We start from the raw sequence: 11,579 nt of genomic DNA, 5'->3' as shown, positions 1-11,579 counted from the left end.
AACACAAAAGTCGTCTGGGCCTATGATACCCCATTCTGTGCGACACCAGTGACCGATCCAACCCTCGCGTACCAAGTCATGTGCTCTGAACGCCCAATGGGCCAGGAAGCATTCTTTCCGATGTACATGTTCGATGCCCTCTACCAATTTGGAAAACCATAGTGTCTATCGTCTCGAACTACCTCACACAAAATATATAAATCTTTTTGTGAAATAATAGTTGGCTCAATCTGATTCTACAAAGGAACCATTCGAATCTTGTTCGACAATTGGCCAAGTTGCTTTGTAAATGCTAATCATTTCATTGTCCAAGGTACGTAATACGTTCCTTACTACGTATCCTGTCGACAACGTTTACGAACTTTTACTGTTAACGAAACTCATCGTGCTCATACAACTATATCTCGGTAGCTTTCGAGGTTTGAACGGCCCAGCTACGAATTCATAACTCAAGTGTTGTGCAAGCCGTGACATCCAGTTGCCGTGTTAGCCTGCGGATCAGAACGGTATGCATACTCAGTCGACAAGCGGGGGCTTCAACCTGCGACGCTGCAGCAACAATGAATACATTCTCTATTATGGCGATACATGTAGTGGATGTACGCATTTCGACAGTATGGTCTCTTGTAGACAAAGTTGCACCACAGTCCTGCAAGCAGTACGCAATTCCGAGATTGTCCGACGAGAAGCGAAAGTTCAAGATGCAAATTCCGAGTTGTTTCAGTGCTTTTGACTTGGTAGAGGTCAATCTGCGTCACGTGCATGACTCAGATCCGCCAAGGTGAAGGGCGAGTGCACCATTCCAAGAGCTCTGCTGTCACTTTCACTTTTGCTTCGCCAACACAAGGACGACGACAATAAGCTAGCATGGCAAGACTGGCTGTCATTCTACTGGCAATTTTAGCCTCGCTGGTTGCCACCGAGATGCCCACCGACCAGCACTTTCAGAGCCGCGTCGAGGAAATGATGTCGGCAATGGTAAGTCCTTCAAATGCGTGGAACTGTGCAACCCGATACTGACGATCCTTATGTAAACCCTCCAGGACTTGGACGCTATGCTTGGTCAGATGGCGCAGCTGGATGTGAGCACGATTCTGTATCCGAACCGCACGTTGAACCGAGCTGTGGTTCATGAACATGCAAAGCTAAACGTCGGCTCTTACCTGAACACCCCGGGTGCTGAGCTGAACGACTCGAACGCGAACTCCACGCACAACTTTTCTCCTCGAGAGTGGCGCAATCTGATCACAGAAATTCAAGACATTTACGCCAGTCACGGCAGTCATCCAGTCATCTACGGACTCGACTCGGTGCACGGAGCCAACTACGTTCGTGGAGCTGTGCTGTTCGGACAGCAGATCAACGCCGCTGCAACGTTCAACCCGGATCTGGCCTACAACATGGGACGGATCACCGCTCGCGACACTGGGGCTGCTGGAATCCCGTGGTTGTTTTCTCCAATTCTCGAAATCTCGCAGAATCCTCTTTGGGCCAGAACATTTGAGACGTTCGGTGAAGACCCACACCTCGTATCCGTCATGGCCGATGCCATCGTCCGCGGTATTCAAAGTAATGGCACTACAGCGGCGTGTATGAAGCACATCATCGGCTACTCCAAAACTCCATCGGGACACGACCGCGTCGGTGTCACGATCTCAGACTTCGAGCTACTCAACCACTTCGCTCCGTCGTTTCTCGCTGCCATCAAAGCCGGTGCTATGACGGCAATGGAGAGCTACATCTCCATCAATGGCGTTCCAGTTGTTGCCAACACGAAGATCCTGCAAGATTTAGTACGTCATGACATGGGTTTCGAAGGTCTCATCGTCACGGACTACGCCGAGATCCACAATCTTCACGTGTGGCATCGACTTGCCAGGACAGATCAAGATGCAGTTCGCATGGCACTGACGAACGCTCCGCTGGACATGAGCATGGTACCGTACAACACTTCCTTCATCGACATGGCTCGCCACACTGTTCAACAGAACCGTGTTCTGCTGGATCGAATCAAGGACTCTACTCGACGTATCCTCACGACCAAGATGAAGCTCGGCTTGTACGAGAACGCTCTCCCCGGGACTGAAGCCGACATTGCTCTTGTCGGTCAAAACGAGAGTCATCAAGCAGCTTTGGAACTCGCGCGTGAGTCGATTGTTCTTCTCAAAAACGAAGGCAACGTTCTTCCTCTAAGCGCAGACAGTGATGTGCTCCTCACGGGACACGCAGCCGACAACGTGGGCTTGCTGTGTGGAGGATGGTCTCTTCGTTGGCAAGGCGTATCTGGGAACAGACTCTTCCCGAACGGGATCTCGCTTCGCCAGGGCATCGCCAACATGACTTCAGGCTCGGTCCACTACGCCAATACACTCCACCCCAACGGCTCCTTCTCCTCGGATGCTCTTCAAATGATCAAGACCAGAGCGAGACAATCAAGCTACACGATCATCGCTATCGGTGAACGAGAGTACGCGGAAAAACCTGGTGATCTGGATGACTTGAACTTGCCGCTGGGTCAAATCGAGTACGTTCGTGAGATCGCAGCCACTGGTACAAAGGTGATCTTGGTGCTGGTTCAAGGCCGTCCTCGCTTGCTGCAGGGTCTTGCTGAACTCGCGCATGCTGTCGTATACGCGATGCTACCTGGTGAACTGGGTGGACAAGCACTAGCTGAGATTCTCTATGGACGTGTGAATCCAAGTGGCCGACTTCCAATCACGTACCCGAAGACACCGGCCACTATCGGGATCCCATATAACCATCCAGCAGACACGCGCTGTCGTGATGAACGCCCCTGCAAGATGGAGTGGGAATTCGGACATGGACTGAGCTACTCAACCTTCCAGTACGGAGCTGTTACGTTGAGCAAGACCACGATCGCAAACACTGACGAGGCCTCACTCGAGGTGAGTGTGTCAGTCACGAATGCTGGACCCATCGCAGGCAAGGAGACGGTGATGCTGTTCCTCATTCAACCATACCGCGAGATCTCGGTCCCGGAAGTCAAGCAGCTCAAGAAGTTCACCAAGATTCACTTGCAGCCAGGAGAGACCCAAGACGTCTCGTTCACACTTACTAGTGAAGACTGGGGTATGTTCGATCCTCAGATCGGCTCTGGTTTCCGTCGTATCGTCGAAGAAGGTGAGTACTTCGCTGCCGTGAAGCCCGAGACGGACTGTAACGTCTACGACAAACACGCAGCGTCTAAAGCCCTGTGCGCACAGTTCACGATCCAAGACAAGTAGGCAAGCCTATAGCTCGATTTGATCAAGGCGATCTGTTGATGATTCAAAAAAACGCTCGAATACAACCGCATGTCGTTGATTCTATCCGCTCTGCTTCATCATTTAATTCTTTTCAGCGTTTTCCTCCTCCGTTGACTCCTTCAACTCCGTAGCTGGCGGTGTGAGCTCCAAGAAGTCCAGCAGCAGTGGTTGTGCGCGAGTGTTAGCACACCTCTTGCACACCTCGTTCAGATATCCATGAAGACCAATCGCCTTCTGCTTCAAATAGTTGGGTTCGAACTTGTTCCACATTCTTGTTCCGGGTAGCGCTGGGAGCTGCTCGGGTTGGAACAACTTCCGTAGCTCGCGATGCAGCTTGGCAAACTCCGAGTAGCGCCGTTGAACGATACTGTGGCCTGCCGTTGAGGATGCCACTTGAATGACAAAGGCCACATACTCTTGGTCGTTTTCATCGAGTTTGATCTGGTGCCCTTCGATCTTCGTCTGCAGCCATTCACCTCCCTTGCTCTTCTTCTGGGCCCCATTGAAATGCCCCCGCGAACTTTCAGTCATGATCAGCACAGAGGACGGGCTGTTCTCTAATAAATCCTTATGACGGTAGATCTCGACTGTAGGAATCTTCTCGAACACTTCGACCCAGCGGTTAAATGATTCCTGGTTCTGTACGCGCATCTCACACGCAGCTCCACGACGAGCAACCACGCGGATCAGATACTCACGCTCATAGCAGAACGCCTTCGTCTTTCGAAGTGGGAACTGGCCAACAAAGTCGAGTTTGGGCGAGTTTTCGTAGCACGACAAGTGGTCTTCTTGAAGAACGAGCCACCGGTCATTCCACGAATCGTACCACCCGTTAGCGGTCTTCTCCTTGAGAAAGCCGGCTTTGATAGCATTGAAATAGTCGATACTCTTGCCAGTTGGGAGATCCACGAGGTTTGCAGTGTCTCTGGTGACTTTGTGAGCTGGTAATTCCTCAGCTAAGATGCTGTTGGCCTTCACAACAGCTTCGTTGATAGCGTCCATCCATTGGTTGCGCACTGGAGTTGAAGGAGCCTTGAAAGTGTGCACTCCGGGCTGTGTGGCGTTGTTCGACGTGGGCGGAGCGCCTGGTTCTGGTACAGCAGCGTCATTGGGGATGATCTTCATCATGAACGAGTCTTCACCGTACACCGCTTTTGTCGTTGCTGTCAGTTTGATTCGCCACTTGCGACGACATGCAACTTCACTGAGTCGAGACAAGAAGTAGAGGCGATCCTTGTCAATCAAGACGATCTGCTCACGCGAAAGTCCCGTGCATCGGTCGCGAACGAGAGCTGTCGCTGACAACAACACTTTTGTATGAGGTGTGAGCTCCACAATGCTCCTCATGAGTTTAGGAAGAGGAACCCGGGCACTCATGTATCGATGCAGAGTATCAACCACTGGCTGACACAACTGCATAATGGTGAAGAGGACAACGTCGTCGCTCATCCAGTAGGATGAATGGGAGGCAGCAGCAAAAGCCACTTCCATCATGCCTTGCTCGCGCTTGCGACGCCGCATAACATAGTCATGACGATACGGGAATCCATGCACTGGACCATTCAAGCCTTCCCATTGCTCCTGTAGTTGACCGAATGTTTGGTCCTTAACGGCACTGAACTGCACACATCAACAACACGTTTCGAAGGTTAGGTCCTCAACTGGAAACATTGACACTGATATGTTGTACCTGCATCAGTTGTACGGGATCCTTGTCGTGCATTTCTTGCTTGATCAACGGCTCAATACGGTAGGCGATAGGGTCGATCGGGTGGTAAACGTTGAAGTATCGACGACAGTTTGGAATCTTGATTCCAGGGGTGAACTCTCCGTCCTCAATGTTGAGATCTCCTCTTGCCAGGATCATTACTCCCACCGGAGAACTACCGCAACCATTACAGTTAGTGGCCACAATTTAACTGCGTTTGTAAGTGACGTACCCAACTCCGAAGAAGTTGTCAATCTCGAAGTCAAGGCCAGGGAAACGAACACCGTTGATGGCTACCTCACCTGGCTTGTGTGTTAAGAGGTCATACGAAATCATAGAGCCCAGAGAGTGGGCGAAGATAGACACCTTTCCATCCCAACCTATGACAATAACGGATGTTAAGCAACTAACCCAATACAAGTCCGTGTGTATCTTACCTGGGTGCTCGTCCATGAAGACGCGGTATTTCTCGTTTAGTTGTTGAGTGACTGAATCAACAATTAGCTGACCATAGCGTGGCGACAGATAGTACAGCACGTCCATAAATGTTTCTTTGTTGAACTCGCGAATGCTAAAACAATCATAACAACAGAGTTAGTCATCTGGCCAAGCATTAGTTAAGGTATACAAGGATTGGTAACGTACGCTGAGGCTCCTTCTGGAGAGATTAAATCAAAAACGTTATCCAGACCTGTTGGATCGTGGAGGTCTTCATGCCACTCGATCGACTGCATTTCCAGCGCCAGAGGAATATCTTGGAAGGTCGTTTCCAGCATGGAGCGGAACATATCTCGGAAGGCGTGGTTGCCGCCTTCGACACCCGTCTCTCCGTTCCACGACTTGAATTCTCCGTCGCGGAAGTCGATGTGTTGACCAATACCGTGAATGACGAAAACGAGGTGGTTGAACGTCCGCAGTCGGATCTAGAAAGCCAATCTCGATAGTTAGCTACAATTTCAAAACACAGAAATAAAATAAAACTTAATTACTACCGTTGACGGATACTCCTCGTCTTCGTCATCACTGCTACCAGCTTCGTCAATACCTGTATCACACCAGAAAACACACCGTATGAGTCAAATAAACCCACTCCTTAGTGTCACAACAGCACGCACTTGAGGACGTTGACGATCTCGATGTCAATACAGTACTGTAACTTTTGTTCTTGAACGAGGCGATGCTGGGTCTGGACAGTTCGTTCTGCATGTGTTCATAATGTGCCTTCAACAGCGGAACTCTAAGAGCTGGTTGAGGCAGTAGTCGTGCAAAGTCCACGACGATCGAGTCGAGCACTGGAGCCGGGATATGCTGCGCTAAGTAGGCATAGAAGCTCTCGGCTGACTCGTGACCCATGCCAAACTCTAGTGCGTTGGCCTTGAAGCGATCGAATTCTTCGTCATCCCTCAGTGCATTCTCTACTCGCTCCGTCACGTCATTGTTGAGTGCTACGGCAGCTTTGCGGCCCTTCACAGGCTCCACGTCGTGGAATCCGACGTCGATCTCTTCATCCACGTCGTCGGATGAGCTGCAGTCGATCGACGAGCTGCTCTGCGTTCTCTCTAGCTCGAACGCTCCCGGGTCTACAGCCGCGCTTTCCTGAATCTTCTGCTTGAATTGGTCCATAACGTCGCTTAGAGTGACGCTGCAGTTCTGCAGAGTGCAGAGGTTCTGCCATACGCTTTCACGGGGCAATGCGGACACGGGTTCTCCGTCATAATCGACTTCAATTAGCTCGTCCTCGTCTAGAAGGAGCTCCAGACGCTTCAACAGTTCACTGAGTTGCTGCCTGTATTGGTGCATGTAAACTTTGGGGAAGAAGCTGCGCTCGGGCAGCTCCTCGGCCGACGAGAAGGCCACCGCGCTCATGGCTGAGACAGAGTGATGATGCCAAGTGTTGTGGCTTTTTGAAGTGGGAACAAATGCTTGCAAACTCAATACAAATCCTAGAAAACTCGATACCCGCTCAAGTGAATAAAATGTGCCGGAGAAATGGTACAGTGTTGAAGTACATACTCAGGATTGATGCATGTTGTAGAACTGTTGTTTGTATAAGCTTTTTGAAGCTGCCGCTGGTGGCATTGACTACTTCTTGCTGTCTATCCACATCATGTAGTCGTCAATGAGCACGGGCCAGGCCTCGTTCTCGTCGTAATTGTCGTAGGACTCGCGCACTTTTACGAAGAAGTCGAACAGCAGATCCCACGTGTCGCGAGTCACGCCCTTGACGGGCTTCTTCTCGGCCAGGAAGGCCAGCCAGCTCGCTGTGAGCTTCTCAAAGCGTGCGGGGAGAAGCAGCTCCCACATAGCCACTGCGATATCTATACTGAGGCTCTTCTGGCCAGGCTCCTTGGAGAAACCGAAGCAGAAGCAGTAGAACTTCCTGAACTCGCTCTCGCTCGCGATGGATTCGCGCAACTGCGGAATCTTGGCCTTCAGCTTGGCGGCAGAGTCGCAACCCATCTCCTGCATGCCCTTCTGCCACTCCTTGCGCGTGAAGGCGCACATATAAGCCGCCTGCATCTTCCACGCGATCACTAGCACCACCAGATCCTGCGGGTCCACGCCGATATCCTCGCAGAACTTAAGAATACCTTCCTCATTGATCGTGTCCTCGTCGTCATCAGGGTCTATAGCATCATTAAAACAATGGTAAGACGTTCGTACAGTACTGCAGTAACAATAGGCATCACAACTTCACCTATGTAGTTATCGAACCACGCGTTCACTGCGTCCATGGAGACCGTCGACTTTTTCCTAATTAACCAGACGCAGTTCGCGTTAATGATAGCGCGTTGACACTGCATTGTGGTATTTACTCACACTGGCGTTAGACTTTCCCCGCCGTTCGCGTAGAATTCGTCAACAGCGCGCATGAGGTCCCAGCTGAATTTCTCCAAGTACGACTTTGCCATCGAGTCACTGTGTAAGACACCGTCAGCACCTCAATTACCCCTCAGCAAACTATGCATGACAGCCAAGTTGTGAGCGCATGCAGGTACAGATACGTACTTGGCATTGGTCGTGTTCTTAAACGCCTGTAGCTTTTTCTTCTTGTCGTTCAGGAACTTGCTAGACTGCGTTATAAACACGCGAAAGAAAAGAAGGAGAGACGACGGCAATGTTAGCTATTTGGTCTGCTGATAAAGAGGAATTAAAGGCGCCCTGCTCAGCGGAGCTCTCACCATTTTACGTGGCACTCTCTTCTTTGTTTTTCAACCCGGTCGCGCGAAGTGGCAGATGTTGTGTGTTCCTGGTTTGTACCACAATTTTGGTACGATGAGAACGTTTGAAGAAAAAGATGAAACTTATGAAACTTCAGTTAAAAAGAAGAGAAGGATACGTACACAACTTTCAACGCTAGGGAGATGATCGGTGCATACTGAGTTGACAAATTAAGTAGTGAAGTATTTACCACTGAAGACATGCGTGAAGAGATATCTTACATTCATTCATGCGGAACAACTTGCCTTATTGCGATTTCATCGCCACAACGCAGAAATCGAAAGCAAAACCATCTACTACATGTAAAACGCAGTCCCTTGCCGTTGTCTCGAAAATGATGCCAATGCATTACTTGCATTATAAAGGAAAGGTAAAACCAACTGAAAGAAAAACTGCGTGGAGAGAAGCTCCAGGTAAAAAGAAAAGCTAAGAAATCAAACCAAATCAAACAAGCCCGCAGGCCTCAAGAAGAAAATCATATCCAGCGCGTCGTGCAGATGAACCGACCGCCGTTGCGCACACGCGACGTCGCGACGTTGCTGCGTCCAGTGTACCGAGGACCCCGTTTCCAGTTGCGGCGCGTCCGCTTCTCATGGTAGCGGTGCAGCGCGCGCTTCTTCTCCGGGGTCTTGGAGCTCTTGCAGATCCAGCACGTCTTGGGATCATGGTGGTACTTGGCGACCTTGGTCTTCTCGCTCTTCGGAGACATCGACTGCTTAGCGCGGCTGACGCCAGGGGCACCAGCAGCCTTCACAGTCGCACCGTTGGGAGAGAATGTCAAATCTATCCGCGGCATCTGAACGCGCGGAATACGCGAGTCCAGGTTCTTAAACACCGGTGTACGGATGCAGGATCGCGGGTCGAGCGGGACCATGTTGGCCCACACGGGGGCCGACGGGATGATCTTAACGTTGGCACTAACTTCATTGTCGCTGTCAGCATCCTCCATCTCCTCATCCTCGTCGTCCGCCGGTGCCGTCACCGTCTTCTCCTGCTCCTCCACCAGCGCGTCAAACGCAGCAGAGAGATCGTTCACGTTTACCACGTCATCATCCAGGCTGTCAATCCAGGCTGCACTTGAGTCCTTACTGCCAGTAGCGGTCTCCTCAAGATCGTCGCAGGGGAGAGAGATATCCGCTCCATCCACGAGGCCCTCGAAGATCGCCGACAGGTCGTCCACGTCGTGAGCCAGCTTGCCGTCATCGGCCTTTTCCACGAGCTCCACCGTCTTGACGGTGCCAGCGCTCAGCAAGCTCGGCTTGTCCAGCGCCAACTTCCAGTCATTCCAGTTCACAGGGTCGGCCATGCGCAGCCACGCCGTCGATGCTTCCGAATCGTGTAGCATGGGTGCCAGTCTTCTTGTCTTCTTGTTGTTGTTATTACTTGGTATCTTGTTTTTCACTTGTTCTTTGTTGCTTCTTCTTCTCTTGTCTTCAATTCTTCATTCCGGGGAACCATCCTTCTAACTCCGTGCTACGTCGCCATCATTTCTAACGTTCCGTTTGTTTTTTCAAACGTGTTGCCTTCTTCTCTTAGTCCATATTCATGTTGAGTACGGACGGAGAGCTGAAATCGATCTTCAAGACATCATCTTGACCACCACGCGAAAAACACACCAACTTAGAAAGACATAGTCTCCCTGTTCGTTTGCTTTTCTTAAGCTGCTTCCTTGGTAAAGGGCGGGGGAAGGGGGCCAATTGCGGCTTTTTGGGTAATGAGCTCTCGTCAAACGAAACTGTGCATCGAGGCGCTTGGACAAGGAAAATAGTCGTCGAGCTACGCTACACATAAAATAACAGTTCTCTTATTAAATACAAAAGCAACTTCCCGCAAAGTGGGATTGGCTTGGACCGAGAAATGCACATCGAAGGCGCCACTGAGTGTAGGTCACCAAGAGGCACAGTTTTTGACACGAATTGACAGAAAACGTATGCATTTCGAGCGGAAAATAGTGAGAAAACCTACACGTACAGGCTCCGGGATCTTGTCATTTTCGCTGAATTTTTGTATGTTTCTGCTTATTTTTCGCGACAACCTTCAAAATTCTTCTCACATTGCGGCCTATGGACGATGCCTTTGAGCGTGTAGTGTCACTAGTGAGGCTCGAAGGTTGTTTTCCTGCACCATTCGTTCGTCTGCCTGATCATGCGCCGCGGCTCTGTATCGTCATTACCTTCCGACGCTCATCAACAAGGTGAGATTGGACGAGGTACCAGCAAAGAGGTACAGGTGTATTTCAAGCGATAGAAACGTCGTTAGAAATGCTGCACAACCAATATGCCCCCCCCTCTCCAGTGCCAATACATAACCCATATTGTTTTCGGATTCAGAACAGTGACATTTCATCACCTCTTCCGCCCCAGCAAAAAGCGCGGGAGATTGTAAAAAGTCAACTTGGCCTTTTTCAATAATTGCTCTCCATGGACCGGTACCAACGCATCGAGAAGGGCGGCTCCATCGGCGAGGGCACATACGGCGTCGTGTACAAGTCGCTGGACCTCAAGACCAAGAAAGTTGTGGCGCTCAAGCGCATCCGCCTCGAGACGGAGGACGACGGTATTCCCAGTACTGCACTGCGTGAGATCTCGGTACTTCGTGAATTGGAGCACTGCAACATCGTGAGTTTGCTGGATTGTCTGCAAGAGGATGGCAAGCTCTTCCTCGTCTTCGAGTTCATGGATAAAGATCTCAAGCGATACATGGAGCACACACTTGGCAAGCTTGAACCCGCACAGATCAAGAGCTTTTTGTACCAATTGCTCAAAGGACTCGCCTTTTCACACTCTCGGGGCATCATGCATCGGTTCGTGGCACTGAACGATAAATACGAGTTCCTGTATGTTTTTTTTTTTTACATTTATTATGCTGTTATAAAGGGATCTGAAGCCGCAGAACTTGCTAGTGAACGCGACAGGAGAGCTCAAGATCGCCGACTTTGGTCTGGCGCGTGCATTCAGCCTCCCCATCAAGAAATACACGCACGAAGTGGTAACGCTTTGGTACCGTGCACCCGAGATCCTATTGGGTCAGGAGGTGTATTCTCCACCAGTGGACATTTGGTCCGTCGGCGTCATCTTTGCCGAGATGGTGACCAAGAAGCCGCTTTTTCCAGGCGATTCGGAAATTGACCAGCTCTACCGTATCTTCCGGTGAGTTTCTGGTTGGATTCAACTTTACTTGATAGTAGACTGACGTTTTATTGTGTCTACAGAACTTTTGGCACGCCGAATGAGGCGACGTGGCCAGGTGTCACCAAGCTGCGCGACTACGCATCTACGTTCCCGAAGTGGAGGAAGAAAGACATGCGAGAACTCTTCCCTCAACTAGACGAGAGTGGACTTAACTTGCTGGAGGTAAGACAGTCTTCGCACTAATTGCCTATT

General features: G+C 50.5%; 5 protein-coding genes across 7 annotated transcripts; 2 read left to right on the top strand and 3 right to left on the bottom strand.

The window, feature by feature from the left end:
* Positions 1 to 339: 339 nt before the first annotated feature.
* PPTG_13399 lies at positions 340 to 6,939 on the bottom strand. Of its 2 annotated transcripts, XM_008909029.1 has the most exons (7): positions 6,090 to 6,939; positions 5,967 to 6,019; positions 5,620 to 5,897; positions 5,412 to 5,545; positions 5,207 to 5,354; positions 4,957 to 5,149; positions 340 to 4,886 (listed from the first exon to the last, which is right to left on the bottom strand). In XM_008909029.1, exons 1-7 carry the CDS (start codon positions 6,838 to 6,840, stop codon positions 3,348 to 3,350), a joined length of 3,096 nt encoding a protein of 1,031 aa, XP_008907277.1. In that variant the 5' UTR covers positions 6,841 to 6,939; the 3' UTR covers positions 340 to 3,347. The 2 variants fall into 2 exon arrangements, with proteins under 2 accessions (XP_008907277.1, XP_008907276.1); XM_008909028.1 differs by having other exon boundaries at positions 5,207 to 5,545.
* On the top strand, positions 868 to 3,332 carry PPTG_13400 (hypothetical protein; the record flags this gene model as incomplete). Its single annotated transcript, XM_008909030.1, has 2 exons — positions 868 to 978; positions 1,044 to 3,332. 2 exons carry the CDS (start codon positions 868 to 870, stop codon positions 3,243 to 3,245), a joined length of 2,313 nt encoding a protein of 770 aa, XP_008907278.1. The 3' UTR covers positions 3,246 to 3,332.
* On the bottom strand, positions 6,918 to 8,359 carry PPTG_13398. 2 transcript variants are annotated; one of them, XM_008909026.1, is made up of 6 exons: positions 8,319 to 8,359; positions 8,157 to 8,224; positions 7,984 to 8,048; positions 7,795 to 7,893; positions 7,673 to 7,728; positions 6,918 to 7,601 (listed from the first exon to the last, which is right to left on the bottom strand). In XM_008909026.1, exons 2-6 carry the CDS (start codon positions 8,157 to 8,159, stop codon positions 7,057 to 7,059), a joined length of 768 nt encoding a protein of 255 aa, XP_008907274.1. In that variant the 5' UTR covers positions 8,160 to 8,224; positions 8,319 to 8,359; the 3' UTR covers positions 6,918 to 7,056. The 2 variants fall into 2 exon arrangements, with proteins under 2 accessions (XP_008907274.1, XP_008907275.1); XM_008909027.1 differs by having other exon boundaries at positions 7,984 to 8,224.
* A 151-nt stretch (positions 8,360 to 8,510) lies between these two features.
* PPTG_13397 (hypothetical protein) lies at positions 8,511 to 10,427 on the bottom strand. Its single transcript, XM_008909025.1, has 2 exons — positions 10,168 to 10,427; positions 8,511 to 9,972 (listed from the first exon to the last, which is right to left on the bottom strand). The coding sequence occupies exon 2, from the start codon at positions 9,539 to 9,541 to the stop codon at positions 8,672 to 8,674; it is 870 nt and encodes a 289-aa protein (XP_008907273.1). The 5' UTR covers positions 9,542 to 9,972; positions 10,168 to 10,427; the 3' UTR covers positions 8,511 to 8,671.
* A 189-nt stretch (positions 10,428 to 10,616) lies between these two features.
* On the top strand, positions 10,617 to 11,570 carry PPTG_13396 (CMGC/CDK/CDC2 protein kinase; the record flags this gene model as incomplete). Its single annotated transcript, XM_008909024.1, has 3 exons — positions 10,617 to 10,999; positions 11,073 to 11,345; positions 11,408 to 11,570. The coding sequence occupies 3 exons, from the start codon at positions 10,617 to 10,619 to the stop codon at positions 11,568 to 11,570; spliced, it is 819 nt and encodes a 272-aa protein (XP_008907272.1).
* Positions 11,571 to 11,579: the final 9 nt, after the last annotated feature.

The sequence above is a fragment of the Phytophthora parasitica genome, assembly GCF_000247585.1.
Source record: "Phytophthora parasitica INRA-310 unplaced genomic scaffold supercont2.32, whole genome shotgun sequence".
NCBI classification, from domain to species: Eukaryota; Oomycota; class Peronosporomycetes; order Peronosporales; family Peronosporaceae; genus Phytophthora; species Phytophthora nicotianae.
This window is presented reverse-complemented; position numbering and strand designations above follow the sequence as displayed.

What these genes read in the sequence shown, in the direction of transcription:
- PPTG_13397 (XM_008909025.1), bottom strand. Translation starts at nt 9,541, where the DNA reads ATGCTACACGATTCGGAAGCATCGACGGCGTGGCTGCGCATGGCCGAC.
- PPTG_13399 (XM_008909028.1), bottom strand. Translation starts at nt 6,840, where the DNA reads ATGAGCGCGGTGGCCTTCTCGTCGGCCGAGGAGCTGCCCGAGCGCAGC. An exon ending in TCTCCAGAAGGAGCCTCAGC is followed by an intron (nt 5,546 to 5,619) that starts GTACGTTACCAA and finishes TGATTGTTTTAG; the next exon opens with CATTCGCGAGTTCAACAAAG. An exon ending in ATCCCGTACAACTGATGCAG is followed by an intron (nt 4,887 to 4,956) that starts GTACAACATATC and finishes TGATGTGTGCAG; the next exon opens with TTCAGTGCCGTTAAGGACCA.
- PPTG_13398 (XM_008909026.1), bottom strand. An exon ending in AAGAACACGACCAATGCCAA is followed by an intron (nt 7,894 to 7,983) that starts GTACGTATCTGT and finishes TGTCTTACACAG; the next exon opens with TGACTCGATGGCAAAGTCGT. An exon ending in GGGGAAAGTCTAACGCCAGT is followed by an intron (nt 7,729 to 7,794) that starts GTGAGTAAATAC and finishes CTGGTTAATTAG; the next exon opens with GAAAAAGTCGACGGTCTCCA.